The 11,428-nt window shown below is 45.1% G+C and overlaps 2 protein-coding genes across 2 annotated transcripts; one reads left to right on the top strand and one right to left on the bottom strand.

The window, feature by feature from the left end:
• The first annotated feature begins 7,621 nt into the window (after window positions 1-7,621).
• On the top strand, window positions 7,622-9,614 carry LOC121854716 (collagen alpha-1(I) chain-like). The gene is made up of 4 exons (XM_042349452.1): window positions 7,622-7,647; window positions 7,739-8,369; window positions 8,851-9,321; window positions 9,429-9,614. Exons 1-4 carry the CDS (start codon window positions 7,622-7,624, stop codon window positions 9,612-9,614), a joined length of 1,314 nt encoding a protein of 437 aa, XP_042205386.1.
• Window positions 9,611-10,970, bottom strand: LOC121854714 (basic proline-rich protein-like). The gene is made up of 2 exons (XM_042349451.1): window positions 10,312-10,970; window positions 9,611-10,031 (listed from the first exon to the last, which is right to left on the bottom strand). The coding sequence occupies exons 1-2, from the start codon at window positions 10,968-10,970 to the stop codon at window positions 9,611-9,613; spliced, it is 1,080 nt and encodes a 359-aa protein (XP_042205385.1).
• Window positions 10,971-11,428: the final 458 nt, after the last annotated feature.

Below are 11,428 nucleotides of genomic sequence, written 5' to 3'. Positions count from 1 at the left end.
ATATATATATGCTAAATCACTGTAGGTGCTGGTGATTCAGGTATATATGATAAACGGAAGAAAACAAGGTTCAGCGCTGTAATCACATCTTCCTTGTAGAATATATATATATATATATATATATATATATATATATATATATATATATATATATATATATATATATATATATATATATATATATATATATATATATATATATATATATATATATATATATTTACATATATATATATATATATATATATATATATATATATATATATATATATATATATATATACTCATTTTAGTCCATATAACACGCGACTTGAATAACACTAGAATGAACCCCACCTACTGGGTGACTAGACCAGTGCCCAGCGTAACCCCCAGTCCCACCGCAGGCCCAGGTCTCGACCCTGCCGGTGAGCGCTGATTACATATATATATATATATATATATATATATATATATATATATATATATATATATATATATATATATATATATATATATATATATATATATATATATATATATATATATATATATATATATATATATATATATATATATATATATATATATATATATATATATATATATATATATATATATATATATATATATATATATATATATATATATATATATATATATATATATATATATATATATATATATATATATATATATATATATATATATAATGTAGTACCTCGATTTACGCGTCAATTGAACCCACAGAGTATCACAGAAAGTGAACAACAGAGCATATGGGATTAATTCCAATAGAGACTGGCCCAACCTCTAAACTCCACTTTTTCCTACACAATACCTATGTTGTAGTAAAATAACATCTAAATTTTATGATGGTATGCTCACACAATTAATATTTAAGAGAAATACAGTCGCCAGGTTAATGTCCATTCAAATAGGACCAACTCTTTCCAGCTCAGTGGCCCTACCTCTGAGAAATGATTGGGTGAAACACTAGATTTTAACGCTTAGTAATAAATAATACCTCAGACTAAAGTTAGATAATATAATTGACATTTCTGGATTCCTTGCAGGTCAGGGAATATTTTGAATGTAAACGCTATATATTTTGCAATAAAAGATAAAATATTTGCTTTGTGTAAACCAAATTATTACATTAGATCTAAAATTTGTATGTCTAATGCAAAATCCATGATGTTTATATTCAAAATGATCATCTTATTGTAAGAATTCCAGCAATGTAAATTATATTCTGACCGGTAATTTGTATGAATTTTATGAGCTAAAACATATATCTTCATTAAATAAACAAAGAAATATTCTTCAAGGAAACTATCTGTCAATCAAAATACTCGCCCTAGCTGTTGGTCCTCCTACCAGAGAGAAGCTTTGGGAGAAATTAGTAATTTACATTTTACTAATAAATAATAACTCAGACTAAAGTTAGATAATATAATTGACATTTCTGGATTCCTTGCAGGTCAGGGAATATTTTGAATGTAAACTTCATATATTTTGCACAAAAGATAAAAATACTTGCTTTTGTGTAAAACCAAATTATTACATTAGATCTAAAATTTGTATGTTCAATGCAAATCCATGATGTTTATATTCAAAATGATCATCATATTGTAAGAATTCCAGCAATGTAGATTATATTCTGTCCGGGTAATTTGTATGAATTTTATGAGCTAAATAAAAAAAAAAAAAATTATACTTCACGCGAGATATGACTAGATGCACCGTGAAAGTGAAAGTCCGTTCTGGCAAGGTAACGCCAGAATGAGAAATCACGAAAGTGAAACCGACCTCAACAAGTTTTCGCTAACTTGGCTGTCAACCAGCTGTAGTATTAGTCCGCCAATACAGTAATCTGTTTCTAGGGCTTAAATTCCTTACTATTTTAGTAAATATCAAGAAATTTATACTATTCAATAATTTTAAAAGTTTAATATTAAATTTTTTAGTCATTTTAACAATTCAATGGTCAACAGCCAAAATGGTTCACATATGAGATCATGCTCACACAACTAATTTCATATTGCTGAATTCGAATCTGATATTTGTTTTGTTCTATCAGACCAGGTTTTATAAAAAATCAATAGGTACAATTACTTAATATTCCATCACGTGTCGTGCAAAAGATGAGATTATCTCATGTGACTGTGCTTTCATGACTAATTTCATATTAATGAATATTAATTGGATGTTTCATTCTACCATCAGACCTACTTTCTTAAAGAATAAAAAAAATAGTAAATATAGTAACATTATCGCGTCATGCAAGATACAATTTTAAACCTATCACAGATAAGCTCATAAAAAATTGTACCAAAACACATAAGTTCAAATCCTTTATAATGACAAAATGTGAAGTTCTAAAAGTGCTTCTGAACTTTACTCTTTCTCTTGTACAGCTTGCTCTCTTCTCGTTGCAGTGATATGCACTCCATCTTCTAGCAGGTTATGTTGCTTTAGTCTGGATCCCAAAACTTCAGCCTTTTCTTTTGACAAGTTTAGGTCCCTGATGAGATCATGAAGCGCTTCTTGAGTAAATAGTTTAGGCCTGGTATTTTCAGAGTCATCCTGGTAGTCGTTTTCCATTGAGGTAGAGGTAGAATCGGAATCACTCAATTCTTGTTCAGTCGGTGGATTTGGGACTGGAAGTTCAGCACTGTGGTGTACTGGTCGGATTGCAGAAGCAATATTGGGGTACTGTACCTTGCCTCGTGTCTTGATTTTTATTCCCTTAATATTTGTGAGACAGAAGTAGCAGTCACTACTGTGGTCTTTAGGTTCACGCCATATCATTGGTACAGCAAACGGCATTCCTGAACTTCGTTTACCACACATCCACTCGCTCAGGTGGTTAACGCAAGACTTACAGGCTACATGAGGTGCCCATTTCTTGTCTTGGTCACCCAAATGACATTTGAAGTAACTTTTGTAGTTCAGTCGAACAGCTTTTGTGATTGGTTTCTTGAGGCTACCAGGAGTGAAGGCACCACATATGTAGCAAAAACTGTCAGCACCGTTCACACACTTGCGACGTTCCATGTTTTGTTAATTTCAGAGTAATTACAAATCATGCAGGTGTAGATATGCAATATCATGAATCAGCAAACTGAAACAAACAAAAAAGCACAAATCAGGACAAAATAATTGCATAAGTGGAGCCAATGAGCATATAAATTACTGTATGAATAGCATGGTACACTAAATATATAGATATGCTGGTTCTGGAAAACTGAGCCTGATACAGCTATACGAATGTCATAATTGAGTTCAGCACATACAATTACACTAGAATCAGACTGTTTTGATCCAGAACCATGAGAATTTTTTTTTTATGATGACCAGTGAATTATTGAACATACTTGAAGGTAAAGTGACGAGTTTTATGCGCACCATCCAGCCTCTTAACACAGCAAACAAGCGTTAGTCTCTCTTTTTTCAGTGGAGGTAACATCTTGCTTGAGACTCTTCAACTAAATGCTTTTTTTCTGTTTCCAAGCAAATTATTGGTCATTTTGAAATTTATTTTACATATTGACAATATACTGTATAGCGCAGTGCAGTGTTATTTTAAAGAAAATATTCTTTATTTACAGCTAGTTTAACTTTAAAAAACACGTGTTGACATTGTTTGAATCCAGCATGGGGCCTAAGAGATCAAGAAAAGCGATTTCAATCCAAACCAAGCAGGAAATTATAAAAAAACATGAACAAGGCATTAAAACAAATGCGCTATGCAAAGAATATGGCATGTTGACATCAACTGTGTCGACAATTCTTGTACAGAAAGACAAATTTAAAGAAGTGAAAGTGAGAGACAAATCTACCAGAGTATTCAAAAGTAGATCCCTAATTGCAGAAACTGAGAGGTTACTTCTCATCTGGATTAGGGAAAAACAGATGAAAGGTGATTCAGTTTCTACTGAATTCATTTGTGAAAGAGCCAGGGAGATTTACGAACATTTAAAGACAGGTCAACCTGGTTCTTCAGGCACAGAATTTGAAGATTTTCGGGCCAGCAAAGGCTGGTTCGAAAAATTTTAGAAAAGAAGTGACATTCTCAGTGTTGTTAGGCATGGTGAAGCTGCTAGTGCTGATAAGGAAGGGGCAGCAAAGTTTTTAGTGGAATTTAAAGAACTCTTGGAAGAAGAAAATTATCTTCCACAGCAAGAGTTCAATGTGGACGAAACTGGGCTGTTCTGGAAAAAGATGCCCAAAAGAACATTCATCACCAGAGATGAAGCCTCTTTACCTGGGCATAAACCGATGAAAGACCGTCTCACTCTATTGCTTGGTGCCAATGCTTCAGGGGATTTCCGACTGAAGCCTATGCTTGTCTACCACTCTGAAAACCCCAGGGTGTTCAAGCAACAGAAAGTGGTAAGAACAAAGCTTGGAGTTTATTGGAAGTCCAACCGTAAGGCATGGGTGACAAGACAGCTCTTTAATGAATGAGCTGTTGACGTGTTTTGCCCTTCTGTCAAGAGCTACCTAACCACCAATAAACTCCCTTTAAAGGCTCTTCTCCTCATGGATAATGCTCCTGGTCATGACCCTGAATTTGCCAGAACTTTGGAGTATCAATTTGACTTTGTGAAAGTGTTGTTTTTGCCTCCCAACACTACATCAATCATACAGCCAATGGACCAGAATGTGATCAGCAACTTCAAGAAGTTGTACATGAAGAAAATGTTTAGGAGGTGTCATCAGGCAACTTCCAATGATCCTGAACTAACACTGAAACAGTTCTGGAAGACACAATTCAACATCCTGGAGTCTGTAAAATTGATTGTGTCATCATGGCAAGAAGTCTCCACTAGATCCCTCAATTCTTCATGGAAAGCACTGTGGCCATCAGTAGTCCATGATTTTGAGGGATTTGAGGAAGAAACAAAGTTGGACCAGGAGATTGTGTCCATTGGTCAGTCATTGGGTCTTGACGTGGAAGAGGATGATGTCGAAGGGCTTGTGATGTCTCATGAGGAGGAACTTATTCCTGATGACTTGAAGCAACTGGATGAGATGTTAGAGGCTGACAGTGGTGAGGAGGAAATTGAAAGTGATGACCATATGTCAACTAAAGAGTTGAAAAATGTGATTTACCACTGGGAGAAGTTCAGGGAACTGGCATCAAAGCACCTAGATGTGGAAAGAAATGAACTAACTTTGTGTCATGTTGAGGACTCAGTGGTCTCCTTCTTTAAACATAAGTTAATGGTGAGGAGGAGAGATGCCCCACAGACCACAATTGACACTTTCTTCAGTAAAAGGCAGAGGGAACAAGATGCTATCCCTCAGCCTTCCACTTCTAGAAGGAGAGAGGATGTTCATGGTGGAGAATCTGTCAGTCCAGAGGTTCCTGACATTTTCATGGAAGGTGGCTCACCTTCCAAGAAGCAGTAAAATGCTTCTCCTCCACCTCCACTTCCTTCTCTTCAAATTCACATCAGCATCCTCATCCAGGAGCCTTCTATATACACACCTGAAGGTAAGTGTCAATTTCTAAAAAAAAAATTTGAATTTAGGCAATTTTCGGTGAGCTGGAACCAATTACCCAAAAACCCATTGAAACAATGGTTTCGGTTAACGAGCAGCCTGCTGGCACGGATTGTGTTCGTCAACCGAGGGACCACTGTATAATCATAATACGATGTAAAGGTTAGAAAAACAATGTACCTTGCTTAAAAAATAAAGGAAACGGTACTACCATTCCATTCTAATTTTCTATTTCGACCACTGATCATGTACATAATGTGAAGATAGATTGTGGGAAGAAAAACATTTATAATTTTCCAGGGTGGGACAATTGTACTCCCTGGCACCCCCTGCGGACACCCATGCATGTTTGTAAAATGTCATAATATATGGACTAATATTTTACCTCAATTTAGTAGGCCTACTGTTATTTTACAAATATATTTCAGGCTTATACATAAATTATGTACTGTATATTCTCTAGCTAATAAAATGTGCATGATAACTGTTTTTCTTTGCCTAAAAATGGATATAATGGAATAGAAACATATCAACCTAACCAAATCGTAACTTATTCTAATCTAATCTAACCTAACCTAACCTAACCTAACCTAATCTAATCAGACCAATTTATAGTTCTGTACTAGAGTTTTTAATAATCCTGAAATCCATTTAATTTTTTTTTTAATTTGTTAATACAGTGATATCCCCGTAAGCCAGAAAAATTGGTGCAGAGGTCTTCTGGGAATGAGAGATTTACGGGTAATGAGACGACTCTCTCAAAACCGGAAAAAATCCATCATCCCCGGAATTTCCGAGTAACGGAAAAATGTTCTCAATTTCCGCAAAATTTGCCTCATTTTCATTTCTCAAACCCGGAAAAAAGATCCGTCCCTGGAATTTTCCAGGTATTGGGAATTTTTTTCCTGAATTTTCCGGAAAATGTGCCCCTCGGAAAATCATTCCCAAAGCCAGAATTTTCTGGAAAATTCTGGCTTTGGGAACGATTTTCTGAGAAAATTTCAATTCCAGCTATCGGAGAGTTCCGGGTTTGAGGGATTCCGGCTAACGGATATATTACTGATAATCTATAATGTAAAATTAATTTTGCAAATTTTTTTAAAATTTCGATTATGTGAATTTGTTTTTTTAATTTCTGTAGCTAAGGTTAATTTATTTTATTGAATATTATTAAAAGAGCCAACATAATACATGGCTGCCAGATGTGTGATGGAATGTAATAAGAGTTCTGTGTTCTCATCAATTTATTGGAACATTTTGAACAGTCAAGGCCTTAGTTGAGCAAACCTTCTACAGTGAACCAGTTATAATACTGGTGCAGATTATGGTAATGATGGTATAGGTAATGGTGATGATGGTGCAGGGAATGGTGATGATGGTGCAGGTAATGGTGATGATGGGATAGGGAATGGTGATGATGGTGCAGGTAATGGTGATGATGGTGCAGGTAATGGTGATGATGGTGCAGGTAATGGTGATGATGGTGCAGGTAATTGTAATGATGGGATAGGGAATGGTGATGATGGTGCAGGTAATGGTGATGATACCCCCTGGGCTCTCCCAGAGGCGTCAGCTCTCTTAGGGCCTTCCCTAGAGCGGTGGCACTCCCAGGGTCCCTCTAAGGGCGACAGCGCCCCCGGGGCCCCTCACAGGGGAATTGGTGTCCCATGGGGCCCTCCTAGGGGCATCGGCGCCCCCAGGGGCCATACTAGGGGCGCCGGGGCCATTCCCACGGGCAGTGAGAGCCCTGACAGGAGCAGTGGGGCCCTGACAGAGGCAGGAGAGACCATTCCAGGACCGGCGGTGCCCCCAGGGGCCTTCCCAGAAGCAGTGTCGTCCCGGGCCTCCCATGGGCGGCGGAGTTTCCCGGGGCCCTGCTAAGAGCGGCGTGGGCCTTCCCAGTGGCATCGGGGGACCTTCCATGGACGGTGTCGCCCCCAGGAGCTTGATTGTGGTGTCGTAAAAATTGCATTCGTCCAGTAATCCTGTACCTAACTGTGATTGGCGGACTAAAATGTAAATCCACCAAATTACAGCCAATAGGAGAACAGAGAAGTCAGTCAGCACAACACCCCAACTTATGTTTTCCTGTTGGATATTTATTCTCCTTTACACTATTCAGGATGCGATGATACTGGAAATGCGATGGACTGCGTAATTTTTTAACGTCATATCTCCTACAGCTCTAAACTGTGCTAAAACAACTGCTCCCAGGGGCATTGGCACACCCAGGGGTTCTCCTTAGGGGCAGCGGCGCCCCCAGGAACACTCCCAACGGCGGTGGCGCCCCCAAGAGGTCTCGCAGTGACATCACCAGGGTACCTCCCAAGGGCTGCGGCGCTCTATGGGCTGTCCCAAGGGCGGTGGCGATCCAAGGAGCCTTGTCAGTTGCGGCAGTGGTCCCAGGAGCCCTTCCAAGGGTGGCGTCGCCCCCAAGGGCCATCCCAGGGACGGAGGCTCCCCCAGGGGCTCTTCCAAAAGCAGGGGAGCCTCCAGAGGCCCTTGCAGGGGCTGAGACGCCCCCCAGCAGCGGCTCCCCCACTGGCCTTCCAGGGTCGGCGAAGCTCCTAGGGGCCCTCCCACTGTCGGCGTCGCCACAAGGGGTTCTCCCAGGGCTGGCGGTGTTCCCAGGGGAGTTCCCTGGGGCGTTGGCGCTCTCAGGGGCACTCCCAAAGGCGGAAGTTCCCCCAGGGGCTCTCCCAGATGAGGAAGTGCCCCTTGGGGACCTCACTAGGACTGCTGCATACCCCGGAGCCAACCCAGGAGAATCGGCACCCCCACAGGCGGCAGGGGCCCTGACAAGGGTAGCGGTGCCCCAAAGGGCCGTCCCAGGGGCATCAGAGGACCTCCAAGGAGTGGCGGTGCCCCCAGGGACAGTTGCATCTCAGGGGCCTTCCTAGAAGTGGTGACGTCCCCAAGGGCGGCGGAGGCCCCCGGGGCCTTCCTAGGAGCGGCATAGGTTCTTTCCAGTGGCGGCGGGGTCCTGCCAGGGGCTTGTTTGTGGTGTCGTAAATATTGCATTCGTCCAGTAATCCTGTACTTTACTGTGATTGGTGGACTAAAATGTAAATCCACCAAATTACAGCCAATAAGAGAACAGAGCAGTCAGTCAGCACAACACCCCAACTTATGTTTTCCTGTTGGATATTTGTTCTCCTTTACATTGTTCAGGATGCGATGATACTGGAAATGCGATGGGCTGTGTATTTATTTAAAGTCATATCTCCCAGAATTTTGTATAGTGCAAAAACAACTGCCCCCCCAGGGGCCCTCCTTAGTGGTGGCGGCGACCCCATGGGCCCTATCTAGGATAGTGGCGCCCCTAGAGGCCCTCTCTGCGGTGGTGGTGCCGGCTAGGGGCCCTTCCAGTGGCGGTGGCGCTTCCAGTGGCGATGGCGCATTCAGGGGAGGTGGCGCAAGCCCAGGGGTACTCCCAGGGCCGGCAAAGCTCCCAGGGGCCCTGCCAGGGGCTACAGTGATCGCAGGGGCCTTCTCAGGAGTGACAGAGACCCCAGGGGCCCTGTCAGGGGCGATTATGACCCCAGCAGCTCTCCCAGGGAGGTAACGCTGCCAGGGGCCCTTCCAAAGGTGGCTGCGCCCCAAGATCCCTCCCAGAAACGGCGGCGTCCTCATGGACGCTCCATTAGGTGTCGGAGCACCCATTGGCCCACCCCTGGGCGGCAGAGCCTCCAGGGCCCCTCACAGGCGCGGCAGAACCACCAGGACTCCTCCGTAGGGGTGACAGCGCCCCTAGAGTCCTTCTTAGGGGCAGCTGCGCCCACAAATAACCTCCCTTGGGCAGTGGCGACCCCAGGGGCCCTGTCAATGGTTGCGGCGCTCCCAGGGGCCCACCCAGGAGCGGCAAAACCCACCAGGACCCCTTTCAGGGGCGGCGAAGACCCCAGAGGCCCTGACAGGAGGTGTGACGCCCTCAGGGTCCTATTCCAGGGGCTGTGGCGCCATCAGCTACCCTCCCAGGGGTTGCGGCACCCCCAGAGGCCTACCCAAATGCGGCGCCACACCCACTGGGGTCCTCCTCGGGGCAGCAGGAGTACTTCAAGAGTCGGTGGCAATTCAGGGACCCTCCCAGGGGCGGCATCACCCCCATGGGCCCTCCTTAGAGGTGGTAGTCCTCTAGGGGCCCTCTCAGGAGGAGTGTCGAATCAAAGGGTTCTCCCAGGGGTGGCAGCGCCTCTAGGGGCCTTCCCTGGGGCGGTGGCGCTCCCAGGGTCCACCTAAGGGCGGTAGCACCCCCGGGGACCCTCACAGGGGAATCGGCATCCCAAGGGGCACTCCTAGGGGCATCGGCGCCCTCATGGGCCATCCTAGGGGCGCTAGGGTCTCTCCCATGGGCAATGGGGGCCCTGACAGGAGCAGGAGGGGCCCTCACAGGGGCAGGAGAGACCCTTCCAGGGCCGGCGATGCCCCCAGGGGTCTTCCCAGAAGCAGTGTCGTCCCGGGCTTCCCAAGGGCGGCGAAGGTTTCCGGGGCCTTCCCAGTGGCGGCGGGGGCCCTTCCATGGACGGCGGCACCAGGGGCTTGATTGTGGTGTCGTACATATTAGATTCGTCCAGTAATCCTGTACTTAACTGTAATTGGTGGACTAAAATGTAATTCACCAAATTACAGCCAATAGGAGAACAGAGCAGTCAGTCAGCACAACACCCCATCTTCTGTTTTTCTGTTGGATATTTCGTCTTCTTTGCATTATTCAGGAAGCGATGATACTGAAAATGCGATGGACTGCGTATTTTTTTAACGTCATATCTCCAAGAGTTCTAAATTGTGCAAAAACAACACCCAGGGGCGTTGGCGCACCTAGGGGCTCTCCTTAGTGGCAGCAGCACCCCCAGGGGCACGCCCAACGGCGGTGGCGCCCCCAAGAGGTCTCGCAGGAGCAGTGACACCACCGGGGTACCTCCCAGGGGCTGCGGTACTCTATGGGCCGTCCCAAAGGCGGTGGCGAACCAAAGAGCCTTGCCAGATGCGGCGGCGGTCCCAGGGGCCCTTCCAAGGGTGACATCGCCCCCAAGGGCCATCCCAGGGACGGAGGCTCCCCCAGGGGCTCTTCCAAATGCAGGGAGCCTCCAGAGGCCCTTCCAGGGGCTGCGGCGCCCCCCGGAGATCTCCCAGAGGCAGCGGCTTTCCCACGGGCCTCCCAGGGTCGGCGATGCCCACTGGGGCCCTGCTATTGGTGATAGCGCCCCCAGGTGCCCTCCGACTGTCAGCGTCGCCACAAGGGGTTCTCCCAGGGCTGGCGGTGCTCCCAGGGGAGTTCCCTGGGGCGGTGGCTCTCTCAGGGGCCCTCCCAAAGGCAGAAGTTCCCTCAGGGGCTTTCCCACATGCCCAGGCGCCCCTTGAAGACCACACAGGGGCTGCTGCATCCCCAGGAGCCAACCCAGGAGAATCGGTGCCCCCAGGTGGGGCAGGGGCCCAGACAAGGGCAGCGGTGCCCCAAAGGGCCGTCCCAGGGGCATCAGAGGCCCTCCCAGGAGCGGCGGCGCTCCCAGGGTCTTCCCAGGGGCAGTTGCATCTTAGGGGCCTTTCTAGAAGCGGTGACGTCCTTAAGGGGTTTTCCAAGGGCGGCGGAGCCCCCTGAGGCCATCCTAGGAGCAGCGTGGGTTTTCCCGGTGGCGGCGGTCCTGCCAGGGACTGCGTCGCCCCCAGGGGCTTGTTTGTGGTGTCGTAAATATTGCATTTGTCCAGTAATCGTTTACTTTACTGTAATTGGTGGACTAATAAAATCTACCAAATTACAGCCAATAGGAGAACAGAGTAGTTAGTCAGCACAACACCCCTTCTTATGTTTTCCTCTTGGATATTTATTCTCCTTTACATTATTAAGTTTGCGATGATACTGGAAATGCTGTGTGTATTTATTTAAAATCATATCTCCCAGAATTTTGTATAGTGCAAAAACAACTGCCCCCCCAGG

Source organism: Homarus americanus, unplaced genomic scaffold (assembly GCF_018991925.1).
Source record: "Homarus americanus isolate GMGI-L3 unplaced genomic scaffold, GMGI_Hamer_2.0 scaffold53233, whole genome shotgun sequence".
NCBI lineage: Eukaryota > Metazoa > Arthropoda > Malacostraca > Decapoda > Nephropidae > Homarus > Homarus americanus.
This window is presented reverse-complemented; position numbering and strand designations above follow the sequence as displayed.

What these genes read in the sequence shown, in the direction of transcription:
- LOC121854716 (XM_042349452.1), top strand. Translation starts at nt 7,622, where the DNA reads ATGATACTGGAAATGCGATGGACTGC. An exon ending in CTGGAAATGCGATGGACTGC is followed by an intron (nt 7,648 to 7,738) that starts GTAATTTTTTAA and finishes GGTTCTCCTTAG; the next exon opens with GGGCAGCGGCGCCCCCAGGA. An exon ending in CCCCAGGGGCCCTGTCAATG is followed by an intron (nt 9,322 to 9,428) that starts GTTGCGGCGCTC and finishes TGACGCCCTCAG; the next exon opens with GGTCCTATTCCAGGGGCTGT.
- LOC121854714 (XM_042349451.1), bottom strand. Translation starts at nt 10,970, where the DNA reads ATGCCCCTGGGACGGCCCTTTGGGGCACCGCTGCCCTTGTCTGGGCCC. An exon ending in CCACTAAGGAGAGCCCCTAG is followed by an intron (nt 10,032 to 10,311) that starts GTGCGCCAACGC and finishes ACCACAATCAAG; the next exon opens with CCCCTGGTGCCGCCGTCCAT.